At 39.5% G+C, this 20,213-nt stretch overlaps 1 protein-coding gene across 2 annotated transcripts; it reads left to right on the forward strand.

Annotated features, from left to right (window-relative positions):
- The first annotated feature begins 1,095 nt into the window (after positions 1-1,095).
- LOC128738869 (myotubularin-related protein 10-B) lies at positions 1,096-20,083 on the forward strand. 2 transcript variants are annotated; one of them, XM_053834322.1, is made up of 10 exons: positions 1,096-1,141; positions 1,205-1,309; positions 3,802-3,853; positions 5,155-5,303; positions 6,899-7,054; positions 7,128-7,252; positions 7,302-7,530; positions 18,423-18,653; positions 18,707-19,435; positions 19,497-20,083. In XM_053834322.1, the coding sequence occupies exons 2-10, from the start codon at positions 1,256-1,258 to the stop codon at positions 19,905-19,907; spliced, it is 2,136 nt and encodes a 711-aa protein (XP_053690297.1). In that variant the 5' UTR covers positions 1,096-1,141; positions 1,205-1,255; the 3' UTR covers positions 19,908-20,083. The 2 variants fall into 2 exon arrangements, with proteins under 2 accessions (XP_053690297.1, XP_053690298.1); XM_053834323.1 differs by lacking the exon at positions 1,096-1,141 and having other exon boundaries at positions 1,195-1,309.
- The last annotated feature ends 130 nt before the right edge of the window (positions 20,084-20,213 follow it).

The raw sequence follows: 20,213 nt of genomic DNA on the forward strand, positions 1-20,213 counted from the left end.
TTCCCAGGAATACAATGGGCACACTAGCGCCTCTACTTGCCTACCCAGGTAACCAATAAGCATTTCCAATGCAATTTAAAAGCAAGCCAAGTTGCCTTAAATGCTACTTAAATGCTATTTTGGCAAAATATGCGGCTACTTTACTGCTAACCCTCTTATCCAGCTTTCCACGAGCGATAATGGCGGATATTGAGCACAAGTGGGCACAATCTTTTGACATTCAATGGAGGAGCGTCGAGTTCGCCCTGACGGAGTTACTATGGATACATTCATGATTGTTTGCTGTTCGAGTGTAAAAATGTAAACATTGTTTAATTTTGCAGATCAGCTGAAGTGAAACATAACTAAACGGATTTAAACTTTTATAGTGGTTTGCGGCGTGCGGCCATAATTTACTGAAGGCACTGGCTCAGAATACTTTTTCACAATCGTGCGAATTAAACATTCGAAACATTACACATTAACGCTCGACATTAACGTCTCGACTTGATAAGAAACTTTCCGTTGCGTATTTGCACATTCTCCCTGAAATTTGTGAAAACTGCAAAGCCACAATCCATAAAACTTGTTGTCCATTCAATTATATTCCTCTTTAGCTGATCTGCAACATTGAACAATGTTTACATTTTTACATTCGAACAACAAACAATCATTAATGTATCCATAGTAACTCCGTCAGGGCGAACTCGATGCTCCTCCAATGAATGTCAATAGATTATGCCCACTTGTGCTCAATATCCGCCATTATCGCTCGTGGAAAGGTGATGGATAGTGCTAACAATGCTTATTTGCAGCTAGTTACCAACAAGAAGAATTTAAATAGAATTGTAGATGCCAATTTACAACAGTTATGCAGTCAAAAAGCTGATAAACAACAACCTGCAGTAAAAAACGCCAGGGATGCTAATAAACGACTGATTTACTGCTTATTTTAATGCTTATTGGTTACCTGGGTAGAGGTATGAGGTCTGTGGGTGGAAACTTACCAAACTGGCATTTTTGTTACGTAATATTTAACCAAGATCTTAAAAATATTACGTAATTTATAATTGCCCTCGAATATGCACATCTCTGTTATTATCCATTTTAGTGTGACGTTAATTTATTTTTTATGAAGTATATATGCTTTGCTTAGTGTCTTGTGAGTTCTAAAATAAGGTTTAAAACATTTAGAAATATACGGTGTTTTTTATTTCGTTTTCAGAAATTGAAGATATTTATTTTGAATGTTTCTGCGTAACAGTTCGTCAGCGAAATGAATGATCTCAGACACAAACAGAGAGAAAATTTTACCAGTTACGTGAAGGAGGTAAACTTGTTTGTTGTATAACTTTCTGATTTCAACAATCCGGGTATTCAAATAAGTTGAATACTTTAATTGACATACATAGAGAGTTTATTTTCTAAACGCTTGGCATTTTCGCCTTGCTCATAATGTCAATGAGCAGCTAGGAATTGCATCCAAAAACAATTGCACAATAGAAAATAGAACTTCAATTGAATATAGCAGTATCTATAGCTATACCTGGTTAAACTGGGCCATATTTTAGATTTACAGTTTCTAATAAATCTGTTTAACATCAGCTGGTAAACACTAGAACTAGGAACTATTTATGATTTAAATTGATAAAAACTAGAGAAATTGAATATCTATATTTAAAGTCTCGCTCGTTTATGATATTTTGTCCAGAAACACCTTTTGCTAAATTCAACTTTTGGGTTGAAATACACAATTCAGGCTTTTTCCATAAACAAACGAGGTGAAGTGGTTCAGTTTTTCTCATAACCAAGCGATATTTTAGTTTTTTATGAGGAAAAACTAATCCCATATTATTTAAATTGAATGGAAATAATTCAGCACGCCTTGTGATTTGTGTTTGTAATCACTGTGAAGAGTTCCTATTTAGTCGTTTCTTGAATGATAAATATTTTTTCATGGTTACGGGACAATTTGTCTTCATATTTTTTTCAGGCTTTTTGAAATAAAAACAGTTTTTTAGTATTCTTAATGGATAGTAAAGCAAAAAAAGAGAGAATCTGATATTTAACTCAAAAACGATGAAAATGCATATGGGACTGATATGCGATTATAGGCAGTTACAGGCCTCCAAATTCATAAAACATGAAGCTCTTAACAAACAATTGCTCAAGAATTGATCCAAAAAACTTTCCTCAAACAATTCTACAAATAAAGTCAGTGTTGACGATTTCTTTTTGTATCTAATTCTTATAGAACCAGTTTTCGTCTAATTTTTGTTTTCGATTGTTGATTGTTTTTTTGTCGCTTATTTGTAACTACTAGTTAAGCCCGAATCTTACGATCTTATGGAAAATATATATGTCTGTTCAGAATTTCGAAAACTGCGGATACATTCCATTGGCCAGTGTTTGCGAAGATGTTCAATCTTTGTATTAGTCCTTTGAGTTTCTATAGCTCTAAGATGTTGTACATAAAAGAGTCATAGCCGGAAACTGAAACAAATAGTTTTTATGGTCGTATTGGATTTTATTTAACTGAACAAAAACTTCTGGCTGTTTTATGTAGTCATAAATGTCTAGCTTTTTTTTCAAAATATACTTTTTATATGAATAATCACAAAATCAGTGGAAAAATCAATACCGCTGACCCGTAATTTGGTGGATGACCAATGGTTAAAGCCACATTAAAATAAAAAAAAATCCGTTATAAAAAACCCAAACATGTTTTTTTTATTATTTTTGCAAATTTTTACCTTATACGTAATAACACAGAAAAATACTAACTGGACAGGAATATTTTATTTTATACAATGAAGTATTCCACCACGCACACAAATAAAGATTTTTTGACATTAGCTGGGGCCCTCGCTGAGGCTGTTTGCAGTAGGAATAATATCAAAAACAACAAATATCAAACTCCCAGATCCTCTCCTCCATTCTTTGCTCCCCTGTCACTCCTACATAAACGAGTCGTAGCTAATGTCATTCTGGTTAGTGACGAAACCGCAAATTACTTCATATCCAAATTGTTTTTTCTTTTCAAAATAAGGTTGTTGCGTTTAGTTCGCTCATTGAACTGCATTGTCTCATAGAAGCAAAATATGTAAAAGTCATGTATATAACATTTGTAGAGCTGAATGTAATCTACAATCTTTCTGAGTTGAGTACTGCAATATTTTTAACATTTATGCTAGGTAAGACCTTAAAACCTTGTTATAGCATATATACAAAAAAAAACAATAGTCTATTCAGAAAGATAGTAAATTGCATTCAGCTCTACAACTATTTAATACATGAATTTCACCGAATTCATATATTGCAATAGCGTCGAATAAGCGTAAGTGAGCGTTTACGAGCCCAACAACTCAGCTTGAAAGTAATAATTTCTATATTTTCTTGCAAAACATGGAAGAGTTTACATTAATAATTACTTATTTACTTACAAGACAACTGGACGTGAGGGATAATTTTTATTATTTTTTCAGAATTCAGTAAACAAAAATCTATAAGAATCAATCGAAAAATTTTATGCAGTTTTTATGATGCAGACCTGTGATTTCATGTAGCTTTAGCGGAAATCACGAACAAAAATACGACGCATAAAGTTAAAGCAAATTTTAAAAACCTTAAATTTCTTTTACTGTATTTTGTGAATATTTTATGCTCGAAGCATTCGTGGAGTAGATATTTTGTAAATTTCATAGTACCTAGTAGAATTGATTGGAAAAAATGTTCATGCTTACTCATATATGTATTACATACAAAACAAAAAAAAAAACTAATTATTATTTCAAAAATTTTAAGAAATTTGTTTGCTTACAGGATCTAATCGATAAAGTTACTTCTGATCATTTGGCATTGAGATTGCTTCTAGGTAAGTACTGCTGCGATTACAGTTAATTAGTCGTTAGTTATTTTGTTAACTGCATCTTCATAAAAATCAAAATACGATAGGGACAAAACGGATTCCATTCCTATAACCGGTTTTCTGTTATTTACTTAGTTGGTCTGACGTTGTAGAACGAGGTCTGCATAACATAGTTCTTCCGTCTAACTCGGTTCATGGTCGCGAGTCTTTAGTTCCTTTCTTTTTTCTTTCCAATGGGTCATGCTGAGATGTAAGATTTCGTATCCATTTAATTTTAAATCCTGATATTTTGAATCGCTCGATTTTAATAATGTTGATAGCAAATAAATGGCGTATTTTTATTTATATTGTAGCTAGTTGACCCGACAAACTTCGTATTGCCACAAATTAAACTGTGTTGCAAGTTTCTGATGAGCTCAACCTTCATTTTGGCAGTTACGTAACTGTGAAAGCATGGGTAGTTTAATATAAAAATTTGAAATTTTTCCTCACAGTAAAGTAGAAAACAACCTAAAGAACCTAAAGTGGGGAGGGGTCCTAATTTACCACAAAAAATTTCTTGACTCCAAAAACCTTCACATGCCAAATTTGGTTCTAGTTGCTTGATTAGTTCTCGAGTTAAGAGGAAATTTGTATTTCATTTTTATAGGAGCCCCACCTCCCCCGCTTAGTGGGGGGAGGGGTCTCTAACCATCATAAGAACCTTCCTCGATCCCAAAAATCCTTGCATGCAAATTTTCACGCCGATCGGTTTAGTAGTTTTTGATTCTATGAAGAACATATGGGCAGACAGACAGAAATCCATTTTTATAAGTATAGATTTGTATGGGAGCCTCGCCTCTTAGGGGGGGACAGGGGTATCTACCCATCATGAGAACCTTCCCTGGCCCCAAAAACCCCTACATGCAAATTTTCACGCCGATCGGTTCAGTAGTTTTCGATTCTATAAGGAACATACGGACAGACAGACAGAAATCCATTTTCATAGGAGTATCGACCAACTATCACTACAAAAGGCACTGCAACGAAACCGGTACCGAAGAAAAAGTGATTGATTATTTAAAAGAATGCAAAGTATATAACCAACTGTGATATAACTTGAAAATAAATATAATATCTTTTTACACTTAGTACAGACACGAATGCATCGCCGATGTAACGTGTCCAAAATTAATAAAAAAAATAGGTATATATTGGTCAAGAACGTCACTGATTTTGATCAAATATTTGCTTCTAGTCTTATATAATTTTTACAGGAACGTGATAATCCAATTGATTTGCCTACTTACTCTTTTTATATATTTCAGGTGAAATCGAAGCGGCCAGAGTCAACAATGTGTGCATGTATACAACATACTGCATTAAAGATAGCAAGTATATCGATGAAAAAGAAGGGGCTCTTATCATAACCAATTTTCGTCTTTCATTCTTGTGTCCTGAAAGTGAAAATGAGCAGGTAAGTAAAGGATTCTTCACTAGGCGTATAATAACAGGAACAACGTCTACTTTCGACGATCACCACGATCATCGTTTATAAAGTGATCCACTTTATTCCATACTTCGAACACGAAATCTTCGTTTGACATTTATGTTTCGAATAACATAATTTCCCTTTTACATGCTAAAACATTATTTGCATTTTGACTTATATAACAGTAAGTTTTTAACAGATTAGGGGGAAGTCGTCTATGCTCGGACACTTTAGCTTTTTAAGATAAAACACAAAAAATACCGGCTTTATTACCTCTATTTACATCTCATCTGAGGTGATCATCTCATGTCTCTTAGAGGCCGTATGACCGGTTCCGGGTCCGGGGAAGGTTTCTTTTCTGATTCAAGCACGGAACGGATTTCGGAGGAACTTGTCCAGGACCTGGAGACGGCCATATGGCCTGATCGCCAATCGCTATTTTGTCGAATGCTGATGTTTTTTGATATGCGACACGACATGCTTTACTGATGCTGAAACGTCCCGTGACGGGAACCGGTTCCGGATTTATAGTGTCCTCCCGGATCCGGGTGGCGTGCACCATGGCTCATAACTGCGGCAAAGTAACTGATATGTCCACAGTCGATGATATGTTTACAAAAATCAACAGATTTCAAACAAATTTTAGATATTTGGCAACTTTATCTAAAAAAGCCATATCTCGGTCCCCCAAGGAACTCCGGAATAACTCCGGGACCATATGGCATATGGCCATTATCTATAGATATTATGAAAATAGAAAATATTTTCGGCGAAATTCCCAAATTTGGTGAAAAAATATTGAAAGATAAAAAAGTTATGGCCATTTTAGTGAATTTTGCGGTGCTAAAAATGATTCTTCACTAATAATTGGTCTTGACGAAGTTCCACGATCTCTTTGACATTCATGAACTTCCCACATGGCGTATGAGTGCATATCTATGCATTTGTATTGCCTCTTGCAGCACTGTTTAACAAATTCCTAACTTCGCTTTACTTAAATTCTATACGTTTTAAAGGTTGCAACACCGTAACTCCTTTAACGCGAATTCCTCAGACTTCCCTCTAGGTTTACCGTGAGGTGCCCTAATTCCGTGCGGCTAATTTGGCCCCTAATTCCGTGCACCTGGTATTAAAGTCAGAAATCTCACAACAAAACATGCACATTTCCTTCAACATTGTTTGAATGTTTGGAAGAGTATACGTTCAAACATTTTTTTTTCGAAAATATTCTGCGTGTGCCGCCAGGAAACCGCAACCTTTTGACCAATTGTACGGAATTAGGGCAGCTCACGGTACTTATCGGAGATAATAAAGCTCTCGAAGATCATTATCGAGAAATGAACAATTTAAAAATAGACATGTACTACCGCTGCATACATAACAGTCCCATTTATGTAAAAGAAAACTCTATCGAAAATGGGACTATAATGAGAGTAGTGGCAATGTAGACAACCAACCTATAATACATGTGCTAAATTTTGTTTTGCTTTATAGTTTTTAGTAGCGCTCAAAAACCGTCAATCAAGCTATTTGTTAATCGAAATATGAAAGTATTTATAGGTATATTTCATATGTTACAGGTTTCAGCTTACCAGAAGAACGCGTTCCTTGGAAAATATGATGTGTCATTATCCAACATTGATAAAATATACCAAGTTACGGATAAGAAAAAACGGATGGTTAGCCCCCAAGTTAAAAACAGTAGCAAAATCGAGATTATCACTATTGTGTGCAAAGTAATTCTTCCACCACTCCACCAGTATTCTAATCTCAAATAACAATACGGCGTGTTTTATTACATTTTTACAGAATTTTCGAATGCTCACATTCGGTTTTAGAAAGGCTGGAATCGGTAAAGGAAAGTACATTGCAGATGCTTTAGTAAAATTTGCGTTTCCCGCTAAACACAATCTCCTGTTTCTGTACAACTATAAGTAAGCATTTCTTTTTATATTACCCAGATACTCAAAATTGTTATTTTAGAGAAAAGTATTATAACTCAATACGCTCAGTATGTATGTTCAATAAACAAAATGACTGGTTAAATGAAATTAAACGTTGTGGAGCCGATGCTGGATGGAGAGTGTTTTCTAAAGACAAACTAGATATCGATAGTACGTTACCCATGCACTATGTTGTCCCAAAGCATATGTCAGATTTTGAATATTTCAATATATCGAAAAGTTTTCGTAATTGCAGATCAGCTATTTGGGTAAGTTGGATTTATTCTATATATGTATATTAGCATCAAATGGATCGAATTGTCTGTGAGATTCTCTATTTTTCATATTGCAACACTTTGAAAAAGTTAGCACAGTGAAATTAATGTGACTCTGCCTGTTCAAACAGGTTTAACAGAGATAGTTAGATCGGTTGTCCTACTTTCTCTAGAAAACTAAACCCCAGAAAATAAAATACCGAAGGATATTCCCCAGAAAGAATCACTCTCCAGAAAACCAATGCCCAGAAAGTACTAAATTCCAGAAAACCAATTCCCAGAAAGTATTAAATTCCAGAAAACCGATTCCCAGAAAGTACTATTTACCAGAAAGCTATTGACAAGAAAGAACCAATATCCAGAAAAATATTTAACGAGTAATCCGTAACAAGTAAGTAAATTACACTTCTTTTTTTTCGCGAATGGGTTACGCTCGTTACAAGATGTGGCACCTATTTTAGTAGCAAACGTTTCCTATGATTCAGGGCGAGACGGCCGTAGGCCGCGAGTGTTTGCCGGCGACCCGCCGTCGGAAGCGCCGGCCACTGCGGGGGGGCGGCCCCCCCGCAGAAATCACCTCTATTTAGGTGCATGCGTTTTTCTAGGTTTACTGACTAGTAGGAGTTATCCCTTAGTTGAGTCCGAACGAGCGGTAGCGAGTAAGGACAGCATATAATTACCCAACAACTGAGCACGCCGAAAGTTGTGAATGGTTTCTATGACAAAGTAAAGCCTAGGTGCTTTCGTTATCGAAACTTGACCTTCTGTTTTTTAAACGACAGACTTCGCAGCCAGCTGTTAGAGGGCAGGACAATTGCAGGGCCAGTTGCTACGATCCTATTGACTCTAACAGCCTCTCCCAGTCGAGATTCGAACATTCGATGACTGGCTTTTTAGGCCAGCGTCATACCTCGAAGCCAACTGGGAGGTTTCTATGACATACTGTTTAAATTTTCCAACTGTAACAGTTAAATCCAATAACCCGTATTACTCTACAGTATACCGCTAGTCCGACACCCAATAATCCGACGATTTGATAGTTCGGATCTCACTAATCCGGAAAATTCCGAATTAAAAAGGATTGTACTTAGCTTCATTCAACCGAACACTGCCTTCATTGGGGGTCTTCATTAGAGTCAAGATGTTATTCATTCCAACTAAATGAGGCGCGCTTACGGTAACTGTTATTTCGCGGATTTCGTCTTCAGGAATATATAATTATTCTGGCGATTAGTTTCTTCTGGAGAATAGTATTCTGGCAATTAGTACTTTCTAGATATTAATTTTCTGCGGATTAATGCTTTCTGGTCAATGGGTTTCTGGTTATTGGTGCTTTCCGGGGTTTGGTTTTCTAGGAAAAAAGCTTCGGCGTTTTATTTTCTGGGGAATAGTTTTCCGGGAATTGTTATACAATCTACAACGGTTGTATGACATTTGCCCGAAAACCATCCCCCAGAACTTTTTTGCCAGAATGCAATTCGCCCGAAAACCATTCCCCAGAAAGTACCATTTCCCAGAATGTACTATTCCCCAGAAAGATTTTTCCCAGAATGTACCATTCGCCAAAAAACCATTCCCCAGAATAGATTATTCTCCGAAAATTTAATTAATGGAACCACTTTTTGCATTTTGGTGAAAATCATCTTGCGGAATATATCAATCTGCAGAAGAGTCGTACGACTTTTCCTCGAAAACGATTTTCTATTTTCCAGAGTATACTATTTTCCCAAAAAACCTTTACGCGTAGTACAAAGCAAAGCCTTAGTTTACAAACTTTATAAGACTTGACCGTTCCTTATCGACAGATTCCGCAATCGGTAATTGGGGTACAGGATAATTACGGATCTAGTGTAACGATCCTACTGTCTACATAGCAGCGTTACGCGTAGTACAACCCTCCCGAATAGACTGTGCCATCTCTTTGCCCCGTTTTCCCGATATTTTCTTTTCCGAAATTATATTTTTCCTGAAAACTTTTCTCGAATAATATCATACATTAATAAGAATATATTTAATTTAATTTAATTTAATTTATTTACTTGTTTTATGGAGCAGGGAAAAGCCCAGTGGAGTATAACTCCTTTCAAGCATTTCCTCCAACGGGCGCAAAACCTGCTCATCTTTTCATGCGTATAATTTACATTGACACATTCCAGTGAGCCATGTGCTCTTTTAAGGAAGTGCCTTATATTCATTCACGAATCACGATCACGACTTATTCTAACTGATAATAACAATAATAATAATAATACGAGTGGTATTGGCAGATTGCATTGATGTTCGGCAGTGTGTGGCTGATGACTGCTGCGTTGGGTGGCGGCGGTGTTTGGCGGTGGTGGCGTTGGGTAGCAGCGGTGTTTGGTGGTGGTGGCGTTGGGTGGCGGATTGCAGGGGGCGGGTACCTAGGCGGTAGGGCGGTGAGAGACGAGAAGAAAAATACAAACAAGTATGAGTGGAGTTCTCACAATTAACAAAGATATTGAGAGATCCTTTGCTTCATGCCTTTTCTTACGCATGCTTTAAAGCTTTTTAAACTGGAAGACATCTTGTATGTTTCTGGTAGAGCATTGTATAAGCTGCATCCTTTGAAGCTAAACTTCTTCCTGCCGAATTCTGTGTAGGGCCTGGCTAGTTGAAAGTTTCCCATTTGACGTGTAACTCGGTGTTGTTGAATTCTTAATAGAGTCATGTTGTGATGCAGCATAGAATCGGTCGCAATTTTACGCATTTGAACTAATACTTGCAGTTCGTGCAGTGCTAATATTGGCAGAACTGGATCTTTCAGATCAGAGTACAGCAAGGATGAGGAGTACAACTGGGGCTTTCGATAAACCACTTTAAGACAGCGGTTCTGTAACACCTGCAGTTCATGTAAGTTAGCTCTGCTTGCAAGACCCCAATTTGCGACCAGGTATTGTAGTCTAGAATGCACTAATGAAAAATATAGCCTTTTTAACCAGAATGTAGGCACAAAAGTGGATATTTTCCCTAAAACTCCGCACAGTGAACTAAGCTTCACTTTTAGTGATGCAATGTGGCCGGACCAACTCATTGTACTATCCAGTGTTAAGCCCAGAAATTGATACTGATTAACCTCTTCAATGGTATGATTACAAATTGCAATTAGTGGGTGTGCAGTAACACGTCGTCGAGGTGAGCGGATCAGCATGTATTTTGTTTTTGTCAAGTTCAATGATAGTACATTTGAGTTGAAATATTCGATCAGAATATGAATGTCCTGCTTAATCTGTTGTTGAATCAACTCGCAGTTATCACCTTGGTAAAATACGGAGGTATCATCGGCAAAAAGTCGAATTTTCCCATGCAGTTTGAGTTTGCAGATGTCGTTTATGAACAGCAAAAATAGTACTGGGCCCAAATTACTGCCTTGTGGTACACCAGTCGTTATTGGACGAAGCTGACTGTCATGGTTGCCAATAGTCACGTATTGTTTTCGATCAGCTAAGTAGCTACGGATCAATGAATTCGCAACTCCTCTAATTCCGTAATATTCCAACTTTTTTACAAGAAGTTCATGATCTATCGTATCAAACGCTTTTTTAAGATCAATAAACAAAGCCCCTACTAGTTTTCTCTTATCAAGGGAATCATAAATATCGTCCACAAGTTCACAAGATGCCGATAGGGTATTGGAACCCTGCCGAAAGCCATACTGGTGAGCGTAAAACAAGTGAAGATGATTGGCATAGCTTGTAATCCTCGTTACCATAAGTTTCTCAATCAATTTATCAAGCACGGATAAGGTAGAGATCGGGCGATAGTTAGAAAGCTCCTTCGAATCACCAGATTTAAAAACAGGAACAACCCGGGCTGTTTTGAGGCACTCAGGATACACTCCAGTAGAGATCATCTCATTAAAGACTTCTACTAACAACCGGGCGAAAATGTCGTGATGCTGCTTAACGAATGTTACCGGAATTCTATCTGGACCACCTGCTTTCTTCGAATCCATTTTGCTTATCAGTAGTATAACTTCGTTCGTTGTAGTTGGGTTAAAAAACATAGACCTTTGCTGAGTTACCAAGGTGGCAAATTTTTGTATATTGCGGTCACTATTGATTCCAGAGGCTAAATTTTTACCAATGTTACAGAAAAACTCGTTAAATGCTTGACAAATAAGACTTGTATCATTTTTATCAAGTACAATCTGATCATTGCTGCCTTGCTGTTTCCCTAGGATTCCATTGATGAATTTCCAAGCTTTCTTTTGATTTTGGCCTCCCAATAATCTACGATAGTATTCTCTTTTACAATCTGCTTTTTTCTTGTTCAATAACGTGGATACATGTGCTACCAACTGTGCCACTCTATTATCAGCTGGATTTCGGCTCATTTTTGCAAGCATGTTCTCTTTGATACGAATTAGTCTCCACAAGTCTAGTGTCATCCTGGGACACTGCCCTTTGATTTTAGCCTGAATTGTTACTGTTTTAGTGCAACGATTTAAACATTGTTTATAGCTGTCCAAAACATAAGACAATCTTTGATTTGGTGTCATTGATTCAGGTAGATTGCTCATGGATGACCGAAACATTTCATTCAAGCTTTGATGGTTGATAATATTCTTCTGCAGGTGTTGGTTGGATATAATACGGGAGAAGCAAAATGAGGAGAGGATCGAACAGTGATCGCTTAGATCATTATGAATTGTTTCGTTACTGACTACATCTGCAAGCGAATCGCTACACACAACATGGTCGAGGATATTCCCACTCGCAGGTCGGGTGACATTAGTGTTCGTTACGTGTGTATTAAATGAAGCAAGCAGACGTGTATATTCTCGAACAATATTATTAGACGATAGATTAATTGGGATGTTCATATCACCAACTATAACAGAGCTGTGACCTTTTTTAATACACGATAAAATGTCTTCGATTTCATTTAAAAATCGCCTGGCCTCAAATGCTGGCGGGCGATGAAGTGCATGGATATCTATTTGTTTTCCATGTGAAGATATTCGGCAATGAATATGGTGAAAGCCATCAAATGTTCTATTTATACATACATCAGCGCTCAAGTCATTTCTGACAAACATGGCAAGACCTCCGTGAGAATCATTACGGCACGAGAATACACCCCTGAACCCGTAGAGGCTAAATAACTGAGTTCGGTCTGATTTTAACCACGTCTCACATAAAACAACAACATCTATTCTGTTCTTGTATCGATCCAGTAACTCTTTCACACAGTCGAATTTCGAATATTCTTAAGGTTAACATTGATCGTCATAAAAACAATTCAAGGTTAATCTTTTGCGTTTAAGCAGGATATGGGATAACGAAGGAAAGAAAAAAGCATTTCTCAAAATCTGCTGCTTATGGTATATGGTTTATTATGGTATTTATTTGCATTGGTTAGCGGGACATTGGATTTTACGTGGCCATACATAAAAGAAAATCAGCCTTATTCTTGTTTTCGTTCGAATGACATTCGTTCGAAAGTTAAGCCGATTCTTATTCTTGTTTTCGTTCGAATCAATTCGAACGTTCGAACGCCCCTTTCTTTTGCTCATTCGAATATGAGAATATTGCTTCCCGATTCGTTCGAAAAAACTATTCGTACGAATGCAGGATACGGTCGTAAACATGAATAAAGGTGAATATATTACTTGCACTACAAATCCTTTTTTCTTTCCCTTAAATGCAAATAAGTTATGCTCATTACAAGGTGTGAGTTATTTACCGTCTTAGTAGCAAGTGTTTCCTAGATAATTTAGGGCGAGACGGCCGTAGGCCGCGAGTGTTCGCCGGCGACCCGTCGTCGGAAGCGCCGGCCACTGCGGGGGGGCAGCCCCCCCCGCAGAGATCACCTCAATTTAGGTGCAAGCATTTTCCTAGGTTTACTGACTAGTAGGGGCTATCCCTTAGTTGAGTCCGAACGAGCGATAGCGAGTAAGGACTGCATATACTCAATAAGTAGGCCGAACATGCTGTCGCAGTTTCCGAACAGTAATAGTTAAACTCAAATTACTACAAGCTGATTTTAGGGAAACACAAGACAGCAAGAAACATTTTTGTTTCAAGTATTTATCATACACCTGATGTATCCAGTATCCAGCTTTTTACGAGCCATAATGGCGGACATGTTCGTAACATTTGAACGGCATTTTTGACATTTCAGTAATACATCACACGTCTTGTTTCCGCATGTTCACAGTAAAACTAAAGGAACTTGCGGAAACAATGTACTCTTCTTCGGAAGTTTCCTTCTTACTCCATACCATATCACGTATGGAGCCTTAATCCCAAAACGGTCATTGGCTTTATAAACCATGTAGTACCAAATTGGGGCACAGGATTACAACTATCCCGCTCAACTCCATCAATGGCTATGACTTACTTATGTGTCCATGTCCGCCGGTCCGGCAGAACAAAGGGATGAAATCAGAGATCTCCACTGCTGACGGTTACCCGCCATGGCTTTTACCTGTCGCCAGGACAGGTTCTCGTCTACAGCCCGGATGTCGTTGGCTAAGCTCCGTCGCCATGAGCCTCTGGGTCTTTCTCTTCTACGCTGTCCTTGTGGATTCCAGTCGAGTGCTGCTCTGCAAACCTCGTTCGCTCCTTTCCTCAAGGTGTGTCCGATCCACTTCCACCTACGCTCACGAATTTCTGTGGCTATCGGCCGTTGATGACACCGACGATGGAGTTCCTCATTGGATATCCAATTATCAGGCCACCAGGCACGAATAATATATCGCAGGCACCGGTTAATGAATACCTGCAGTTTTTGCGTTGTCTCCGCTGAGACGCACCACGTTTCGCAGGCATACAGCAGTACGGATTTAACGTTTGAATTAAAGATTCGGGTTTTCGTACGTAGAGTGATCTGGTTTGAGCGCCAAATGTTTCGCAGACCTGCAAAGGCACCCCTGGCCTTCCTGATCCGTGTGGCTATATCAGTCTTGGTACCACCATCGGGCGTTGTTTGGCTACCAAGATATTGAAAGACGGCTACCTGCTTAACTTGTTGTCCCGCTACTGTAAAGTTGGTTGAATTGTCAGTGTTCACTACCATAGACTTAGTTTTCGCTACATTGACTGTGAGACCTGCTGCCTGGGAGCTCTCGGAGAGGTCGTCTAACTTGCTCTGCATATCGTTTCGGCGTTGTGCGAGCAAGACAATGTCGTCGGCTAGGTCGAGGTCATTTAGCTGCTCCATCGTTAGAGGATTCCAAGGCAATCCTCGATTTGGTCTACTGTCAATTGCTCCAACTAATATCTCATCCATAACGATGAGAAACAGAAGCGGTGATAAAATGCAGCCCTGTCTCACGCCAGCAGTAACCCTTATGGGGTCGGACAAGACGCCGTCGTGCAAAACCTTGCACGAGAACGCCTCGTACTGAGCCTCGATGAGATGGACTAGCTTATCTGGAACTCCTCTACGCCTAAGTGCGCCCCAGATGTTTTCGTGATTGAGTCGGTCGAACGCCTTTTCGAAGTCAACGAACACCAGCAGAAGAGAGTCCTGGAATTCGTTGATCTGCTCCAATATAATGCGGAGCGTTGTGATATGGTCTACACATGATCGGCCAGCACGGAATCCAGCTTGCTGCCGCCGGAGAGTAGCGTCGATCTTCTCCTGAATCCGGTTGAGGATTACCTTACAGAGTACTTTGAGAGTAATACAGAGCAACGTGATGCCACGCCAGTTACCGCATTCCGTTAGGTCTCCTTTCTTAGGGACTTTGACCAATATGCCCTGCATCCAGTCCACCGGAAAAGTTGCGGTTTCCCAAATGTTGCTGAAAAGCTGATGCATCATCTGTGCTGACAAAGATGGGTCAGCTTTGAGCATTTCGGCTGAAATACGATCTATCCCTGGCGCTCTATTGGATTTCATACTCTTGATGGCAGCTACAATTTCATCCAGCGATGGCGCCTCCGAGTTCACGCGATTTATTCGACGAACTGTAGGCGTCGTACGCTGCTGGTTTTGTTGGTCTCTGACATTTGAAACTCGGAAGAGTTGTTCAAAATGTTCAGTCCATCGCTTAAGCTGTTCTGTACGGTCAGTCAATAGCTGACCAGCTCTGTCCTTTAGCGGCATCTTTGTATTCATCCTGGCACCACTAAGGCGGCGAGAAATATCGTACAACAAACGGATATCACCATTGGCGGCGGCGGTTTCTCCTTGTTCGGCTAGGGAGTTAGTCCAGGCTCTCTTATCCCGCCTACAAGCACGTTTAACAGCCCTCTCCAGTTCGGCGTATCGTTGACGGGCAGCTGTCTTAGCCGATCTGGTCCGCGCTCGCTCAATGCCGGCTTTCGCCTCTCTCCGCTCGTCGATCTTCCTCCAAGTTTCATCCGAAATCCACTCCCTCCGCCCACTGCGCGCTTTGCCGAGGGTTTCATCACTGGTCGTGATGAAGGCGTTCTTGATGCCGGTCCATTGCTCTTCGACGGTTCCACCAGATGGCAACTCCGAGGCTCGAGATTCAAGTTGTTCAACAAAGGCCCTTTTCACCTCAGGATTCTCCAGACGTCGTAGCGGCACTCAACTTTCTCCTCCCGTCGTTGGACACGTGCGACGCGCAGACGTATCTCAGCGATAACAAGATGATGGTCGGATGCAATGTCAGCGCTGCGTTTGTTGCGTACATCAAGAAGGCTCCTTCTCCATTTCCGGCTGATGCAGATGTGGTCGATTTGGTTTTCTGTTCGGCCGTCGCGGGAAACCCACGTGACTTTATGTACTGGTCTATGGGGGAAGAGCGATCCACCAATGACCATGTCGTTATTACCACAGAATTCTGTAAACAGCTCCCCGTTTTCGCTCATCTCTCCTAGGCCATGGCGTCCCATGACGCGTTCAAGGTCCGCGTTGTTTTAGTCAATCTTCGCGTTGAAGTCGCCCATGTGAATTTGGATGTCCCCCTTCGGGATTTTCTCAACCACGCTGTTCAGCTGGCTGTAAAAGCTCTCTTTCTCCTGCAGGTCGGCAGCATCTGTTGGCGCATAGCACTGGATTGCCGTAAGGTTCCTAACCCGTGTTCTAAATCTGGCAACGATTATTCGCTCATTTATTGGTTCCCACTTCATCAGGGCCGCATGTGCCCCTGGGCTCAGTAGGAATCCAACTCCTCTTTCTCGAGTAGCATTTTCACCTCGTATGCCAGAGTAGAGCAAGACTTGCCCGGATGATGTCCTGTGTTCGCCAGTACCCGGCCAGCGGACCTCGCTCAGCCCCAGGATTTCAAGCTTCAGGCGGCTAGCTTCCCTTGCAAGTTGAGCCAGCTTGCCCTGCTGGGCAAGGGTCAGTATATTCCATGTTCCGATTCGTGTCCGTGTTTTCATGCTAAAGGTCGTTGCCAATAATCCGGAGAGATTTCTTCTTTCATTTTCATTAACTTTTTGTGTGTTCTGGTACAGTAGGCTGTTAACCTAAGGTCCTTATCCCGCTGATGGGGCTGCCATCTTAATGTGGGCGGGAGCCACTGTGCCCCCTTTCCTGTTAGCATATGACAACCGAAGTTGCGTACCCCAGCCGGCACCTCGTGGAGGTAGGAATAGGAGTTAATGAACAGATGTTATGGAATGCACATGTTCACCCTTTGCCAGCCTCAATGGCTATGAGCGGTACGTAAACTGTGTACAGCAATCGGGGCCTGCCATAAAAGACGATCATTAAGACTGTCGCAATGGCCTTTTAACCCAATGCCCTTCTGACATACAAAAAAAAGAGTCAAGAACCAATAAAACGCTTCATTGATTCAAATTTCTCGTAAGCTCATGCAAATACATGTATTTTGGGGTATGGTCCATTCTGGTGAAGTTTCCTGGGAGACAGAGTATAATTTTCTGGGAAATGGTCCATTCTGGGGAATGTTTTTCTGAGAAATGGTTCATTCTGGGGAATGGTTTTCTGGGAAATGGTTCGTTCTGGGGAAGGGTTTTCTGGGAACTGGTTCATTCTGACAAAAAATTTCTGGCAAATAATTTTCTGGCAAGTGGTTTTCGGGCAAATGTCATACAATCGACTACAACAGGTCGGAATAACGTTCTGAACATCGTTAGCTTTGTAGAGCGTTGTATGCTTTTTGATTTGAACGTCTTCTTGAGGATAAACTTAATCCCATTTCACGCTTGAATGCGTCGTAGAATCTTCTTACCTTGTTGTCGGCAGAGACAAAGGCAATGCAAAAGTGAATAACGACTTCCTAAAGGTTCAAAGCATCACCAAAAAATACAAGGAAATATTTATAACGAGATCAAGAATAATTGATTTTTCTAACCGCGACACCGTACCGTACAGGCACTTGCTACTTACACAAGGCAACACAGGACGTAGCGCCAATATTTTACTAATATTTTGTTTACTTTTACTTTTTAACACAACATAGGATAAAAATGAAAGATCACAATAGAGGCTCTAGTGATGGTATAAATGTCTTAAGTTCAAAACGTGCGTCATTGATTTCTGGTATTTCAAAAGTAGTTTTCATGCTCAAATTAATAATTATGTTCATATTGCGGAGTTTCCACCTATTTAGAGTCCTACGCGAAAATTATTAGCGGGGTTATTTTCTGCGTTTGCCACACATGTTTGCAATTTAAACCATCAGGTTTTCGTTATTGCCTCCCCAGTGCACCTTTTTTGCTTGACAAGCATAGTTTCAGTGTATTTAGTAAGAACAGGATAATTATTATTAAAAAACGAATTTGCGTAGGACTCGTAAAATTGCTGCAAGGTACAATAAGACTCTTCACACACTTAATTTTTTACGTCTGTCAGAACACAATCACACATTTTCGTGAGCATATCATTTGTCTTAAGAAAAAAACTGTTTTCTATATATTATTTTCTATTTTCTATATATTATTTTGGTAATAAAATATGTATCTTCGCTATTATTTTAGGTCTGGAGCATAGGCAATGCAGCACTGGTGCGAATGGCCGAGTTATGTGCAGATATAGCTAGTTTTACTGTAGAAAACACAATGCTGGAGCACGTTCGAAAGTGTGACCCAATGAAAAAACCTCCACATCTGATGGAGCTTTCTAAACTACTACCAAGTATCCAAGAAGTCAATATAAGTTACCACAAACTGCGAAAATTATGCATTCCGGAAAATGATCACGAGTTTATGGTAATATGTGCAGTTTTTTGAGGTTAATTATTGATCAATTTTTTCCCGATTAGGCACAAGACTCCCGGTTTCACACGCTGCTGGATAAAACATACTGGTTATTGTATGTGTCAGTTTGTCTGAAACAATCGTTAGGGGCTGCCAAAATGTTGCTGAGTGGATCTACTGTCGTATTACAAGAGATTAATGGTCGTGATATGTGTAGTGTTATTTCTAGCGTAGTGCAACTGTTACTAGATAACAGCTTTCGAACAATCAATGGCTTTCAAACATTGATTCAGAAAGAATGGGTTAATCTGGGCCATCCATTCTGTGACCGGATTGGTCATGTGTGCAGCCCGAGTTCAACAGAGCGAAGTCCTTTGTTCTTACTTTTTTTGGACTGTGTATGGCAACTGTTGCAACAATTTCCGGAAGAATTTGAATTTTCCGAAACTTTTCTAACAAGCGTGTGGGATTGCGTGTTTCTTCCTATTTTCGATACGTTCCAGTTTAACTGTGAAACAGATCGTCAAATGGCAAGACTAAATGATCGCGTTATTTTACGTCCAGCTTGGGACTGGGGTGAACAATTTAGCGATAAGGACATTGCACTTTTTACAAATCCTTTGTATAAGAAATCAGATGTGGAAAACCCATGCGAGCGGAAGTTAAGGCTACCCCCTTCGGCTTACCGGCTTCCTTGTATTGAAGACTTAAAAGAGACCAATAACTTGATAAAAAATAGTACCAGAGGAGAATTGCCTACAACGTATGGGAGCACAGCAGCCATCACGCAAGAGGTAAATGATTGTATTTTTGGAATATTTATTTTGTATGCTCAGTGTTTGTTTTATGTTACAGAGATGTTTCCTAGAGCCTCAGTGTACTTTGAGGGATATTGAAATTTGGCACCAGTGCTACTACCGTTGGATGCCTTACTTAGAAATAAGAAATGGCGGTCAACCACAAATTGATCTTTTTAATAGATCGGTGATAAATAATATAAACAAACTCCAAAAAGTGCTTCAAACTGGGCAAATATCAGCATCCAGTGAAAACATACTTCTGGCGGCAGGTCTAGGAAGTGGAGACAGCAACGTTAAATCAAACGATGAAACTGAAATGCATGGGAGCAGAATGCCAGCCGTAAACTCGTTCTTTCCGTTCACAAGTAATGCTACTAATGCAGAAGAACTCTTGGATGTCCTGGTCTCTAATGGCGAATTCCTAAACGATGGTTCAATTAATGATTGTGCGTCTATAAATTATTGACTGTTAAAAGTATCCGGCAGAGATTCCCATCTGGATATGCCAAAATAATTAAAAAGTTGGTGCCCTTGTTAACATTATGTTTGGAGTCATTGTTGTACATTGATGCGTTTTTATAATCAAACAACTCAAAAATGTAAATAAGGTCAAAAATATTTATAAAATAGTATTATAATGAAAAATGGTAATTTAATCGATCGTAGTGAAATTGCTATATCTATAAAGAAATTCCATTTGTATGTATTTCAACAAGTTTTATTTGGTACATGATCGCACGGAATAAAATTATTTTCTTCGTTCTTCGTTTCA

This window comes from Sabethes cyaneus, chromosome 2 (genome assembly GCF_943734655.1).
Source record: "Sabethes cyaneus chromosome 2, idSabCyanKW18_F2, whole genome shotgun sequence".
In the NCBI taxonomy this organism is placed as follows: Eukaryota; Metazoa; Arthropoda; class Insecta; order Diptera; family Culicidae; genus Sabethes; species Sabethes cyaneus.